The sequence below is a fragment of the Balaenoptera physalus genome (assembly GCF_965194825.1).
Source record: "Balaenoptera physalus genome assembly, chromosome: 2".
Lineage (NCBI taxonomy): Eukaryota > Metazoa > Chordata > Mammalia > Artiodactyla > Balaenopteridae > Balaenoptera > Balaenoptera physalus.
This window is the reverse complement of record NC_138883.1, coordinates 145,148,416-145,164,616: the sequence shown is the minus strand read 5'-3', so window position 1 is coordinate 145,164,616 and position 16,201 is coordinate 145,148,416. Positions and strand designations below refer to the sequence as shown.

The 16,201-nt window shown below is 38.6% G+C and overlaps 1 protein-coding gene across 5 annotated transcripts in view; it reads right to left on the bottom strand.

Annotated features, from left to right (window-relative positions):
• EFL1 (elongation factor like GTPase 1) overlaps nt 1-16,201 on the bottom strand; it is a 135,230-nt gene that overhangs the window by 96,120 nt on the left and 22,909 nt on the right. For 4 of the 5 annotated variants that reach the window (XM_082448581.1, XM_082448578.1, XM_082448582.1 and 1 more), the window contains 5 exons: nt 9,967-10,090; nt 8,166-8,242; nt 7,294-7,430; nt 5,509-5,631; nt 2,074-2,173 (listed from right to left, as the gene is read on the bottom strand). In XM_082448581.1, coding sequence (XP_082304707.1) covers nt 2,074-2,173; nt 5,509-5,631; nt 7,294-7,430; nt 8,166-8,242; nt 9,967-10,090 — 561 coding nt within the window. The remainder of the gene's footprint in view (nt 1-2,073; nt 2,174-5,508; nt 5,632-7,293; nt 7,431-8,165; nt 8,243-9,966; nt 10,091-16,201) is intronic. The other variant, XM_082448580.1, reaches the window with a different exon arrangement.

Here is a 16,201-nt window from a genome sequence, read left to right as displayed (position 1 = left end):
AGCTTTGGTTAAGGAAGAAGCATATTTGTTCACATATATTAAATCCTCATTCTGCCTGAGCTCATAACATGATTAGCATTTTACATTCACTAAGTCAGCATCAAATGCATGCAGGCTTGCTGTCCACCTACATGTTTATCCATCCATCCAGTTAACGCCTACTATGTGCCAGGCACTGCTGTGAGCACTGGGAGTGGTGGCAGAGGTAAACAGAGCAGACGGAAGAGAAGTCAGCAAGGTTTTATATGAAGAACCCATTGTGTAAACTAGTATCTATTGAGAATAAAGAGGAATTTATTTGCAAGAAAACAGAGCTCTACTAGTCAAGGAACATCTGTGGGTGGTGAGTTACTGAGGCTGTAGCTGAGCTAACTATGGATGACAGTTCTGAGGGGACGGCAGTCAGCAACAGCAGGGATGAAGGAGACCAGAGGTGAGAATACTGACTGGAGCGTCAAATGGCAGACTGGGGAGGTGAATCTGGAGAAGAAAGGAAAAGAGGCAACGACACAAAACCACCCACCCTCAGGATTCCAAGCTGAATGTTCCTGCTCTGGCCTCTGCGAAGCTGGCCGAGGGGTGGGCTGGGAGAGTGTCAGAGAAAGGGCTGGAAAACTGGCTGTAGTTGGTACGATCAGTAACCACACCACCAGGTAGCTGAGATGATGGGAACCAAGGGACCAAGGAACGCGGCTTCTATCTGAAGATCACATCTTGTTACTAAAAGAAGGTGGTTCTCAAGAAGGAAGCCAAAGGAACACAAAGACTCGGGATTCAGAGGGAGAGGAACTGCCTCAAAAACTCCTAGTAGGATGTTACCTAACAGGTACTTATCAGCAAGTAAGTATTCAGCAAGAATTTGATAGAGTACAGTTGAGAACAGCAAAAGCAAAGGCCCAGAATCTAAAAAGGGCAGGCAGGTTGGAAGGTTGCCTGCCTAGATTTAGACGTGGAGGTTAAAAAGCTGCACAGGATGACAGAGGCCAGATTCCACACAGTGAAGTAGAAGACCATAGGTTTTCAAGCTAGACAGATGTAGATTCAAAAACTGTTTTGGCCTCCTTCTAGCTATGTGACCTTGAGTGTACTACTTAATCTTTTTAAGGCCTCTTAATTTCCTCAGGTAAGACTGAAACATTAAACAGTTCCATTGCAGAACTGTTGTTAGATCTAAGTGGCATAATTAATGGTGAGGCAGGAATATTATAAGTTTAATACACTGCAGCCAATTATTAGTGTTATCATCATTATTAATTATAACATAAAAGAGTAAGATCTGAGATGCTGCCTGAGGTACCAGGACCTTCTTCAGAAGTAATATTTATATCCTTTCTCTCAGGTTACTTGAAAGATTGTTACACAGAATGCCCCCAGAGTAGCTGTGGATAGCACAGAAGAGGAGCTTCCAAGCTCCTATATCGAGTGAATCTTTTCATTCCAGACACCAAAATCATACTGAAGGAAGGATGGCAAATGCACTGGCAGAGTTAGACACTGGGGCAGGGGAACCAGCTAGGAGACTGCTGCAATAATTCTCACGAGAAATGATCAGGATCTAATCATTTATACTAGCGGTGGGGGGGGGGGGCAGTGCAGCTGGGAAGGAGGGGAAGACACATGACCAACTCATATGATGTAGAATAGATCCTCCAAGACTCTGGAAACTTGAGAAATGAGCCATCTCCCTCCACACACGCACAATACACATGAAGATCAGCAGAGATACTCACCCATCCAACAATCTCTACTGGAGCAGACAAGACAGGCTTAGATTAGAACCTGCCTGAGGTTCAATAAAAGTTAACTGTGGCTACCACTACTCTTACTGCTCTTCAAACTGACATGAATTCAAATCAACAGTCCCAGAGCTGATTTCAACAACCACCTCCTACAGAGGTATCACAAAAAGATAAAGTACCCTGCAAATTTTATGTTCCCGCAGGGGCTGCCGCGTATGAATTCCAGGCTGAGGAGAGAAAGCATTATCTGCACCTTCCCACCCACACCCTCACTGCAGCCCCGTCAAACCTACACCACTTCCCTGGCCCAACCCAAGTTTCCTTTTATCCTTACCTTGGCTTATTCTGAGGCAAAGCCTTAGCATCAACTGCAAACATTTTGGAAACAAAGATAATAACCGGAGCAGTGTCTTCGCTTCCACATTTCATAAAAGCTAAACAGACAGGAAGTAAAACTGTTACTGTTTTTTCCCATTATTAAAGAGCCAGATTTTTCTGAAAACAATTAGGAAGTTTAGAACATGGCATCATCTAAATACATAAGCAACCTATAATGTTTTACCACTATGATAAAAATTGCATCTGGAAAAGTATAAAATTGCTAGAAAAATAGTAGAGCAAGAGCAAGAGAACTGGCAGAAATGAGGAAAGAAAAGCAAAACTGATAGAGTGGGAGAAGGGCTGGAGGAACTCCCACATAGAACTAAAGCTAGGAAATGGGCTTAACCACCCACCATAAGCCCTCAGAAGTGTTTCCTGTGGAGAAGGGATAGAACTGAGAAATTTTACCAAAGGTCAACAGTCAATAGGTAGCTTACTAATAAAATACATAAAAACCAGTAGCTTTTCCAATCCCTCACAAAAACAAGTTAGAAAATAAAACAGACAAAAATATCTTATCATGATAATAACCAAAAACCTTAGAAATGAATTAAGATTCAATACTATAAAGATGTCAGTTTTCCCTAAGTCTATAAATTTTAACACAATTTCCTATCAACATATTGACATTTTTCTTAACCTACATAAAAAAACCACTGGTTAAGATAAAAAACCATCGGTTGGTAATTTTTTAAAAAAATCACCCCACATCAAAATAATTCACACATAAAGAATTCAACAGTAAAATTCAAGTAAGAAATAAAGGAATCAAGAATTAAATGTCTATCAGAAGTCTTGCCAGGGAAAACTTTGAGAGGCTGTGAGGAACAAAGTGACACGCCCTGACTTCAATTTTTAACAGGATCACCCTGGCTGCAGTGCTGAGAAAACACGAAAGGCTGTCAAGAACAGCAGCAGGGACACCAGCTGGAAGGCTATGATAATAACCAGATGAGAGATCACGGTCCAGGGAGCACCCAGGGAGGCAGAAGTGGAAATGTTGAAAAGCAGTTGTTCTGGATATATTTCAAAGGAAGAGTAAACAGGATTTGCAGATGGACTGGATGCAGGGGCATGAGATAAATGTGGGAATTAAGAGCATGCCGTTGTCATGTAAAGCCTTGAGACTGGAAAAGATCAGCAGGTAGAAAACAGATGAGGTCCAAAGACTGAGCCTTGCTTTGGGGAATCCCACAGTTAAAAAGTCAGGGAGATGGAGAGGAACTGGAAAAAGAGATTAAGAATAAACAGCCAGCTCTGATGGCAAATATTTGGCTTGGCTTCCTAGCCTCAAGAGGCTATTAGAAGTTCAATCTGGAAATTCCTTATGAAAAGTTCCAGCAAAGCAGATTTAAAAGAGCCTATATGGTCAGTTACTATTCTTGCTGGACCTATAAAAATAATCAGGCCAAGTTTAATGAAACTAAACTTACTCTGCAAACAAATTAGTCTTAATTTGGCTATCTTGGGTAGAAATCAGGGTGACTTCAGAGAGAAAAAAATTATGTTTCAATAGAAACTATAATACACACTTGTGGATATTCGACTCTAGTTCTGTTATCATCTTCGAGGTTTTGTTTTTCTACTGGTAAACTGGACTGGATCCTGAATTCTTCTAGTTTCCTCAGACATTTGGCTACAACTCTCCAAAGTAACATTTCCAATTTTTCTACCACTTTTGATTTGGAATCACTGAGAACCAAAGCTGCCCCTTTCCTGAAGCCCTGCAAACTGAAGCTGAACAACCTGCAATACACTTAAGAGAGACCACCACACAACATCCCATGTTTAGACAATCTTCAGGCCTGTTGCTGTGTAAGCCGCTCGGAAAGTTTACCTGAACACTCAACGACATCATCAACGACATTTCACACTGCAGATGATACTTGACTCTGACATCTAGAAATCTTGACTGGCTGCCTCCTAGGTTCAGAAGTTGGTTTATAATTTGCTCCAACCATTAAACTTTTTCTTCTGTCTCCATAGAAATGCCTCTTATAATACCTGATTGCTTGCACCTTATAAGCCTAACTTTGAGAGCCCACCTGCATCACTGCCTCCAGAAATGAATTTAACTAGACAGACCTATTGTCAGGACTGAGACTGGTTTAATGAGATGGAACAATCTACCAACTCAGCTTCTGGACTGTGACACTCCTTGAAGACATTTCAAAGGCAGAACTGTTGAAGAGCAAAATTTGCCACCCCAGAATGTGTTTCTTTGGCATGAGGATTAATTTAGGCTGATTATTTTTAAGAAGCAGAAGACTCAGGAAGTCCTTCTTTTTATGTCCCCTTAGCTGTCTAAAGAATTCAGATACGGGGCCTGGTCCCGGAATAGAGCTATCACCAGAAAAGAATATGCAGCTATCACTGCAAAGAATATGGGCCAGGTGTGGTGGGGGAAACCTGGCAGGACCTAGAGATCAGAGTCCACTCTGTGTCCCAGAGACTCTGCACAGCCCAGGAAACATTCTTTTCAACCAAACTTTTGCTTTTCCATCTTCATGTGAATTGCCTTCCTCCCCTTTGAAGTCCTGAACCACTCACAGTATTTAAGGTGAGGGTTTCGGCCAGTTATTCTGTTTTTCTGGGTCTGTCCCATGTATATATGTTATTAAACTTTGTTTGATTTTTCTGTTTTAAAAAAAAAAAAAGAAAAAAAAAGAATAAATAGCCAGGGAGACAGGGAGAAAGTAGGAGTATGTGGAAGCCTAGAAGTCAAGGAAAAAAGTGACTCAAGGAGGAAGGAGTGATCAACCATGTCAAATGGTAGTGACGGATCTAGTCAGATGAGGACTGAGAACTGGCTGAAAGATATAACACAGGACAGTCAACAGTGGCCCTGAGAACAGCAGTGACTTGGGGGGCAGGGGCTGCAAATTCAATAAACTGGGAGAAAAAGAATAGGAGAAAGTGAGCACATACACATGAATTTCATGGAGCCACACGGAGCCTGGAACGGGAGGAGCCCTCTCACGGGGAGCACTTACAGGGGCTTCACAAGAGCAGCTCAGCCCCTGGGATCACTTTTCCACAGTCCCTGGGGACACCGCCATGGTGGTGATGTGGCACTTTAGGAACACATTCCTGGCTACTTAGGAGGATGGAATACAGCATGATTATAAGATTATGAAATGTGATCAGGGCAAAAGGTAGGGGTCTCAGAGCCTCTGGTATCCCCACTCCACTGGCAAAGCAAAATGTCTCTAGCAAAACTGAAATGTTAGAAAACAAAAGGCAACTGGTGAAATGTTTGTGAAATTGTTTATCTGTAGAATTGGCCATTTGGCCATTTAGCAAACTAGCATTTAGCAAATTGGTCTAGAGTAGTCTGGACTTAGGACAATCAAAAATATGTTACCTGCTGTGTTCATCTTTACCTCACCTGCTTTCAGCGCCTGGGTTTCCGGTGGAAGAGAATCAAATGTTTGCGATCCTGAGCACATCAGTTTCTCCACTCTCTCGGCTGTAATATCAAGGGGACTAGGAAGTTTCTGACACACCATAGCTGAAGTCTGTTGTTAAGGACTCAAAACCTTGAGCAAGTGCCCTCCACCATGGCAGAGATTCACAGTATGCACTAAATACTGAGGTAACAATGTATGTCTATAAGATGCCTGGAACTGACTGTACTGCTGAACTGAATGAATAAGCATTTTCAGAACTCTAATGAAAAACTGATGAACTCATAAAAGTGCTAACAAAAGATCAAGATGAAAAAAAAAATTAATTACATGGGACTGAGTGAACTGATGAGGATGAGTATAATTTTTGTGACTTTCTGTCTGAATTAAAAAAAAAAAAAAATCCCACAAGGACTCAGAGGCAAAGAATATACAAATCAATTTTCACTGCAAAGTAAAGGAGCTGTTACAGTGGAGGATTACTGGACTGAATGTCAATATTATGACATAGTATGAGTGTGTTTCATATTTGGTAATTGCAATCATTGTTGCTTTTGTTGTGGTCATCCATGTACAATGCTTGGTGTCAGTCTATTTATCTCTTGTAAAAATAAAATGCAGTGTGTGTGTGTGAAAAAAAAAAAATAGATAACTAATAAGGACCTACTGTATAGCACAGGGAACTCTACTCAATACTCTGTAATGGCCTATATGGGAAAAGAATCTTAAAAAGAGAGGATATATGTATATGTATAACTGATTCACTTTGCTGTACACCTGAAACTAACACAACGTTGTAAATCAGTTATACCCCAATAAAAATTTTTTTAAAAAGAAAAAAAAAAAAAAAAAAAGATGCCTGGGCTGTAAGGCAGCACTATGCCATATATCACATCTCAAAATATGGATACAATTTCAGGGAGTTCATGGACACTCTAGAGCCCAGAAAAGATCCTCGTGATAGATATTCTAACACTGACATCCTACGGAACAAGTGAGGAAGGACAACAGAGCTTAGGAGCCTGGCTAACTGTGACCTTTTAAGTCCTCAAAATCTTTTATGTGGCTTCATAGACTGGTATAGAACAACCATCAGCCACAAGCTATGACACAAGAAGGTCCCCCACCAGAGCGAGTGTCACTGTAGGGGTATGTGTCTATCACAGCTCTGAGGTCCACTGCTGGTTCACTTCCAGGACACTGCACCCCCAGCCCACTGCAGGGGTACGCCTGAGTACACACAGGTCAAGGAGAAGAAGATAGTCTAAATTCATCTATAAAATCACTTTAGTTAATGTAAGCCATTTAAAATCAAGTCTTTTTGAAATCACTAATGTGAGAGGAAGTATCAACAAGCTAACGAAAATATGGGTCTAAAATGAACCAGTGCTGTATAAAAAAATAAATAAAATAAAATTCAAAAATAAATAAATAAAATGAACCAGTGATCCTAACACAAACATCTAAATTATCTACTTATATGTAAATCTTAGCCTAAAAGTTTTTATTTTACAGATTACTAAACAAAAACTAAAAACATTTTTTAAGAACATTCAGGTTGATATTAGTATTAGTCCTAGTTAATATTAATATATTCATTTTTAAAGTACTTAATACAGTTTCATGGTAGAACCTTAAATAACCCCAGAAGACTCTGGATGGAAATGCGTTATTTTCAGAGGATTTCCGGATTGCCAATAACACGCTGGTTTTTCTTGTTTAGTCAAATCTATGATTTCATTAAAAACCATTAAAATAAAGGATACCAAGAACAGCTTGAGATATGGGAAGCCACTGACTGCAAATAGCATTGATCTGAACTTTAGGATCTGAATGCCGTGCCTCTCGGGCTCCAATTTTTAATCCTAAAGAAGTCACGATTTTATCAATTTTTTCTTTGTCCCTATAGTAAACGTACAGGATGGGTGGGGGGGTGAGGGGTGAGGAGAGAGAAAGATCACATAAAGACACAAAGGAGCAGTGAGGAAAAGGGACTCAACATTGTTTGACACATTTATTCCTAATGTATTACTTTTACTGCAAAAAAATAAAAACGCTTGAAGGGGCTCCTGCCACAGGAGAAAACTGCTCAACCTCTACCCATACACTTCCAAATGAACTTTTCTTTAAAACGTCCCATGAAGCACCATTCCACAATCTCCCTAAAAAAGCTATGTCAACTGGTAAAGCAATTGTATAAATAAATACTAAAAAATCATTATTCCATCTCTGGAACAACTTAGAAATTTACTGAAGCAAACATTCTTTTCCATGTGTATCAGGCAAGTTTTTCCCCAGGTGCCCCATTAGTGATCCTTGATATCAAGCACCTTTTCTACTACAATTACTATTTTATTTTAAACTGAGCTTGTATAAACAAAAGTCTAATGTTTCTTTCCATCCTTTTATCTCTTCACCTCAGCACTCTATAAAATATTGCTGTTCTCTCCCTCCTGTCACCCTTTACTTGGGTTACACATACTCCTTTAAATTGTTTCCAAGCCCTGTAATCAACTCCTCTGTAAAGGCTCTGTTCATTTTTTCAGTCTATCTCAGCTTTCTGAAGTGTGACTCATCAAACTGAAAAGTGAGGCAAATTATACTGCCCAATTTATGTAACAATTTATAACAGCCTTACTTTTTCAAGACAGCATCGTACAAACTCCATATATTTTCCAGGATCAACTGTACAAATAAAGGTTTCTTTCCTTTTGCCTGTAAAAAAGGATGAATGGGCTTAAAGTTCTGAATATTTAATCGGTATCTTACATATTCATTCTTGACATGTTTTATTATCAGTGTTTCATTTCTACTAGAAAATATTTACCCAACAGAAAAGTGGAGGAAAGTAGCTATAAGAATGCTCTAAACAGCCAATAATCTACAATCAGTAACAACCCACTGTACTCTTCCTCCAGGAACCATGGACTTCACAAATAAGACCAGTTGCCCTTTCACTGCCATCAAAGAAATACATGATACCCAAGCTGAGAGCTAAAACTTCACTCTAAAATTTCCATGGACTTTGTTCTAAAGAATGTTCTTAAACATGAAAAATGTTCAACTTCAAGGAAGAAGATATTCAAAAAACCCCAAAAAACCCCTACTATTTCTCTTACCAAACTGTACAAAATAATATCAAGAGCACTTTGAGATGGATAATATACAAGAGCTGGAATATAAACTGATACCCTCTTTCTCAAGAACTATTGGCAAGGTATTGGGAAATTAGGCCATTACCTTTGAATGCCTGGTTAAAAAAAGGTCATTGTCAAGACATAAAAATGTATTTATCAAGATGCCCACCACAGCTTTACTTAAAATATCAAAATATTTGTGAAACAGAAATAAAAATTATGTTCAATCTTACAGAATTTATGTAGATTCTACATTTATGTAGATTATGTAAATGGTGATGTAATAGGGTCCTTATGTGACAGGAACTGTTCTAAAGACTTGTCTTGGATATTTCATATAATTATCATAACCACCCTATAAGTATTACTATCTCCAATCTGCAGATGAAAAAAACTGAGACAAATGTCACAGAACTAGTAAGTGGTGGAGCTGAGATTCAAACAGAGTTGGATTCTCAAACCATGCTCTTTCCCACTTCATACACTGGCTCCTTCTTAAATACACTGTTTATAGAAAGCTTTTAATGGCAACGGAAGATGTTCACAATATGATGTCAAGCAGAAAAGCAGCTACATTATATAAATAGCAAAATCTCAACTGAGGGATGTATGTATCTATCCAGAAAGAATGAAAGAAATGAAAACCACAGCATCAGCAGTGTTGGCTTCTAATATTTTTTCTTTCCTGTGGCTTTATACTTATAAATACCTTCTTAAAGGAATATATATGCTCTTCAATGAGAATGAATTTATAAAATCCTGAATTTTACATTTAAAAAAATCTTCCAGAAAAGCATCCTCTGAGGCTATGTGATTCAGCAGCCTTAATCACCTCAATCGATACAATGAAGTGCTCCAGGGAGCACCTGCCTCTCCACATCAGCAAAGCATGGTGACTGACATTCAATGAGAGGCCTCAGCTGAGACTAGGGATAAAGTGTGGGCCACACAGTGATGTCTGAAAGAGATGTCTCTTTATGAAGGGGACACACAAATGCCTGATGGAAAATATGTGTCTTCAAGTTCACATGCACAGGATCTGAGATTTTTGCTCCTCTTAAAAAGAAAAAACAAACAAACAAACAAAAAAACCCAGGCAGTCCTTTGTTCCCTATATTTAAAGAACTCTATTTAAGCAATACTTGGATATAAGACACATGAGCTTTAGCCAAATATATACAGTAGAAAATCCCTCATGAACTGACTCCCATAAACCAAGGCCAAATTACAGGTGTCTTACAGTACAGGTTTTCATAGGGCAACAATGTGACCAACAATCAACAGGGACATATGCCACATTACCTGATCAACCTTCATAACCTTCTTAGCCTTCATATTTACGTAATAATCTCCCCACAAGGTTTTCAAAAGAACTTCCTTTTTGATGCCAGTTTTTTGACTGTAGATTTCGGCAAAGTGTTCAATTCTGAAAGAAAAGCAAGTGTTCACGTTATTAATAACAACATAAATAAGTATGAGTACAGCTAACACTTGAGTGTTTCTTTGCCAGGTACTGTTCAACGTGCTTTAAATGTCATTTCAACTATCTTACAAGGTAGGTACTAATTATCTCGCGCATTTTACGGAAAAGGATAATGGAGCACAAGCTATCACACAGGTAACAAGTGAAGCTGGGATTCAAACCCAAGCAGTCTCGCTCCAGAGCCCAGCTTCCTGTCCAACTTTCCCTAAATTCATATGAATTAGAGTTCATGCCATACCTCCCTTTTTTAATTCTGCATGTGTAAAACAAGAGGAATAATGGCCAAGGAAATGCAGGCTCCAGCTGCCCATTGCAGCCACGCCAACAATAAACTTTGTTTCAGCCCTTCACTGCTATAGGTACCTATTGCTCACAAAGAAAACAAACTCTAGAGCCAGAACATAGAGAACCAGAACCTAAAAAGCCTAAAGGCTTTTTAGCATCCGGGATTAAACAGGAAACAGATAGATACACACGTAATTAACTCTCTCCAGCCCTTAGAGAAGCCAGTTAGCACCAGGTCTGCTCTACTGCACACCCCAGCCACATGAGAGCGGTCACCTGACAAATAATGATGCTGTATATTACAGCATCTGCAGTGTCTGGGTAAAGGGCCTAGGAAAAATACCTTTTCTGCAGGGAACAGTATGTTCCTACATAATCTAAGCTTTGAGTCCAACTCTCAAAGTACCAGCAACTTAAAAGACGCCTGCTATATTCTCCAATGCAGAAGGAATCCAAAGTTAACAGATTCTAGACAATTCTTTACCTGTCAGTCAACAACTGTGGAATCTAGGGGTTAACTACAACCAAGTCCAATTAGCTGATATTCTCTTATGATAATAGAAGCCTGGTGGGAGCAATAAAAAGCTGCAGGAGTGGAAGTTAATAATTATGGTTGGAACCAGAGATATGAAGAGCATCAGGCAGCAGCTTAGAAGCAAAAATAGATGCTACAGAAACTGCTAAAGATAAATACCCAATGCCCCCTCTCACTGAGGGCCAAGGGAGAGAAAAACACCCATCAGGAATCAAAATTCATATCATACAGTTATAAGCTACTAACATTCTGAAAGAGATGGCCTCAAAGGTCCATCATTTCCGAAGTAATTCACTATGGTAAGCTTTATTTCCCATTTGATCCAACAGTTATTTATTTAGTAGAGGTTTTTTTCACTTTTCCAAAACTTTAGTTTCTATGATTATTTTATTTATACTTATCATATAAAAATTTATATATAAATTGTATATATACCATGTATATAATATATAATTTATACATAATTTATTTATATATGTTAGTATCACTATATTATTAATTCATAATCTTTTTCGTCTTTTTGGAGGGAACCCATCTTCTCTTTACCAATTTTCACCTTACTCCATAGACATAGCTTTCCTACTCTGGAGGGCTGAAAGGAGCACTCTTGATCTCTCTCCCACTTCAATGGCTACTCCACAAGCAAAAAGAAGGCCAATGGCCAACACTTATTGGGCAGAGTTCCTATGCCTCAAAACGGAAGCAAGCTCTGTCTTGCTCCCTACTCCAGGGATCAGTAAAAAGAGCCAAGCTTCCTCCTTGACTTCCTGGAGTTAAGTACACCTAGAGCAAGGCACAGAACCTTCTTTCCAGAGGCAAGTCAGCAGACCCTTATCTCACCCTGGGCTTTCCATCTCTCAACACCTGATCTTGCCAGACAGGCTGCAATCCTCCATGCAGATTCGCAGAACCATTACAGGACCTACAGGAGGGAGACAATGGGAGGCAACTACTGTGGCCTGAGGTCCCAAGCACATTCTCCAGCCTAACTCTACCAGGGAGCCCTGTTCTTTACAGTGATGCTCGCTGGGTCCTCAATAAATAGAGCCAACACTTTGATCATCATATTGGCAACTTGGGTCCATTCTTAGATGGTTAGCGCTGGAGATAATGACTGAGTGATTTGTATAAGCTTTCAACATAGTTTATATTCCTTGAACTTGAATTGTTTGTTTGCCTGACATAGGATCAATTTTTATATATCCTTCATTGACACTTAAAACAAATCCTGACTTTAATTATAATACTATTCATATGGTTTGTTTCTATTTGATGTTAAACTGTGATATGATACAATCCCCCCAAACCACATGCCTGTGGATTTCTACTTATACTTCTATTTTTGCCTCATGAACTTTGCTGTTATGATCATTAATCTCTTTACTACAGAAATGTGCCAATTATCCACATAAAAGTGATCCTTATGCCACATTTGCCATAAATTCTGCTCTGCTTATCATTAAGATCGCCAAACCTACTTTCTTTTTATTCACACTTGATTGACATTGAGCCAAAGCTTTGGTGTTTACCCTCTGTCCCTTATGCTTTATGTTTATTTTATTTAGCAAACCTCTGGAAATTTCCTTCTTATAAAAGACAGTATCTCCTCAACAGGGGATTCAAACATTTACTGCCATAACTGTTCTGATTAGGTAGATTTCTATTCATGCTTCTAGGATTTTTTTGTTGTTGCTGTTGATTTGGGCTACCCAGACTGTTACTTTTTTTTTATCCTTTACAACAATGTGTCAGATATATGTCTTGTTTTTAACTCAAAAAGTGGTAAACAAAGATTTTCACAAACACTGAAACATACTATAAAATCATAAATTATAGTAAGAAATTGGCCATTTGCAAAAGTCCTCAACAAAATACTAGCAAACAGAATCCAACAGCACATTAAAAGGATCATACACCATGATCAAGTGGGGTTTATTCCAGGAATGCAAGGATTCTTCAATATACGCAAATCAATCAACGTGATACACCATATTAACAAATTGAAGGGGAAAAATCATATGATCATCTCAATAGATGCAGAGAAAGCTTTTCACAAAATTCAACACCGATTTATGATAAAAACCCTGCAGAAAGTAGGCATAGAGGGAACTTTCCTCAACATAATAAAGGCCATATATGACAAACCTACAGCAAACATCGTCCTCAATGGTGAAAAACTGAAACCATTTCCACTAAGATCAGGAACAAGACAAGGTGGCCCACTCTCACCACTATTATTCAACATAGTTTTGGAAGTTTTAGCCACAGCAATCAGAGAAGAAAAAGAAATAAAAGGAATCCAAATTGGAAAAGAAGAAGTAAAGCTGTCACTGTTTGCAGATGACATGATACTATACATAGAGAATCCTAAAGATGCTACCAGAAAACCACTAGAGCTAATCAATGAATTTGGTAAAGTAGCAGGATACAAAATTAATGCACAGAAAACTCTGGCATTCCTATACACTAATGATGAGAAATCTGAAAGTGAAATTAAGAAAACACTCCCATTTACCAATGCAACAATAAGAATAAAATATCTAGGAATAAACCTACCTAAGGAGACAAAAGACCTGTATGCAGAAAATTATAAGACACTGATGAAAGAAATTAAAGATGATACAAACAGATGGAGAGATATACCATGTTCTTGGATTGGAAGAATCAACATTGTGAAAATGACTCTACTACCCAAAGCAATCTACAGATTCAATGCAATCCCTATCAAACTACCACTGGCATTTTTCACAGAACTAGAACAAAAAATTTCACAATTTGTATGGAAACACGAAAGACCCCGAATAGCCAAAGCAATCTTGAGAATGAAAAATGGAGCTGGAGGAATCAGGCACCCGGACTTCAGACTATAGTACAAAGCTACAGTAATCAAGACAGTATGGTACTGGCACAAAAACAGAAATATAGATCAATGGAACAGGATAGAAAGCCCAGAGATAAACCCACGCACATATGGTCACCTTATCTTTGATAAGGAGGCAAGAATATACAGTGGAGAAAAGACAGCCTCTTCAATAAGTGGTGCTGGGAAAAGTGGACAGGTAGGTACATGTAAAAGTATGAAATTAGAACACTCCCTAACACCATACACAAAAATAAACTCAAAATGGATTAAAGACCTAAATGTAAGGCCAGATACTATCAAACTCTTAGAGGAAAACATAGGCAGAACACTCTATGACATAAATCACAGCAAGATCCTTTATGACCCACCTCCTAGAGAAATGGAAATAAAAACAAAAATAAACAAATGGGACCTAATGAAACTTAAAGGCTTTTGCACAGCAAAGGAAACCATAAACAAGACAAAAAGACAACCCTCAGAATGGGAGAAAATATTTGCAAATGAAGCAACTGACAAAGGATTAATCTCCAAGATTTACAAGCAGCTCATGCAGCTCAATAACAAAAAAACAAACAACCAAATCCAAAAATGGGCAGAAGACCTAAATAGACATTTCTCCAAAGAAGATATACAGATTGCCAACAAACACATGAAAGAATGCTCAACGTCGTTAATCATTAGAGAAATGCAAATCGAAACTACAATGAGATATCATCTCACACCGGTCAGAATGGCCATCATCAAAAAATCTAGAAACAATAAATGATGGAGAGGGTGTGGAGAAAAGGGAACACTCTTGCACTGTTGGTGGGAATGTAAATTGATACAGCCACTATGGAGAACAGTATGGAGGTTCCTTAAAAAACTAAAAACAGAATTACCATACGACCCAGCAATCCCACTACTGGGCATATACCCTGAGAAAACCATAATTCAAAAAGAGTCATGTACCAAAATGTTCATTGCAGCTCTATTTACAATAGCCAGGACATGGAAGCAACCTAAGTGTCCATCAACAGATGAATGGATAAAGAAGATGTGGCACATATATACAATGGAATATTACTCAGCCATAAAAAGAAACGAAATTGAGTTATTTGTAGTGAGGTGGATGGACCTAGAGTCTGTCATACAGAGTGAAGTAAGTCAGAAAGAGAAAAACAAATACCATATGCTAACACATATATATGGAATCTAAGAAAAAAATAAAATAAAAGGCCATGAAGAACCTAGGGGTAAGACGGGAATAAAGACACAGACCTACTAGAGAATGGACTTGAGGATATGGGGAGGGGGAAGGGTAAGCTGGAACAAAGTAGGAGAGTGGCATGGACATATATACACTACCAAACGTAAAACAGATAGCTAGTGGGAAGCAGCCGCATAGCACAGGGAGATCAGCTCAGTGGTTTGTGACCACCGAGAGGGGTGGGATAGGGAGGGTGGGAGGGAGGGAGACGCAAGAGGGAAGAGATATGGGAACATATGTGTATGTATAACTGATTCACTTTGTTATAAAGCAGAAACTAACACACCATTGTAAAGCAATTATACTCCAATAAAGATGTTAAAAAAAATCATAAATTATAGTAAGAAATTGGCCATTTGCTTAGACCACTGTCTTCAAACCCTTTTCTAGTCCATCATTTATTTACACATACATACACATACAGACACATAAATCTTTGAAAATCTTGTTTTTCATCCTTTACATTCGTTTCAATCCCCCAGTTACCACAAAAGTTGCTTATAAACATCAAACCTTTCTTCATTATTGCTTAGTGCTTTTATTCCTGTATCTGTAATTAGTTATAATTTTAAAACACTGACAGTTTCTAGCACAACCTCTCCATTCTTGAATTCTATTTTAATTCATTTCCTCTACCGAATAACTTCAAACAAGATTCTCAGAAAAGATTTGCAGAACATGTTTTCTAAGACCACTGACCTATCAGTCTTTTGCCCTGAATGACGGCTTGGCCAAGTATGAAATTTCTGGGCCACATATTCTTTTGTGTCCAAGGTTCCCAATGGATTAATGTTAATTGCAGGATTCTAAGACACTGCTGCACAAAGACAAACAAAACTGTAAGGAAGGGCTTTTCATCGTCTTTTCTTTCCTGCCCCTGTTTTATAGGACTGGGGCCTCAGCTCTATTTATCTTAATCGGGAACTAGATCGTTGCTGCCACCCACACAAGTCAATGTGTTTCTGCTTTTTCAGAGCAGATTCTCCTAGAGTAACAACTATTAGCAGGACAGATTTAAGCCACACAGCCACTAGTCACACTTCTTAATCCTGTCCCACTATGTAAGAGTTTATAGAACCATCTGCTAAATTCTGAAATGTACTCATTTCCCACTTTTGGTGA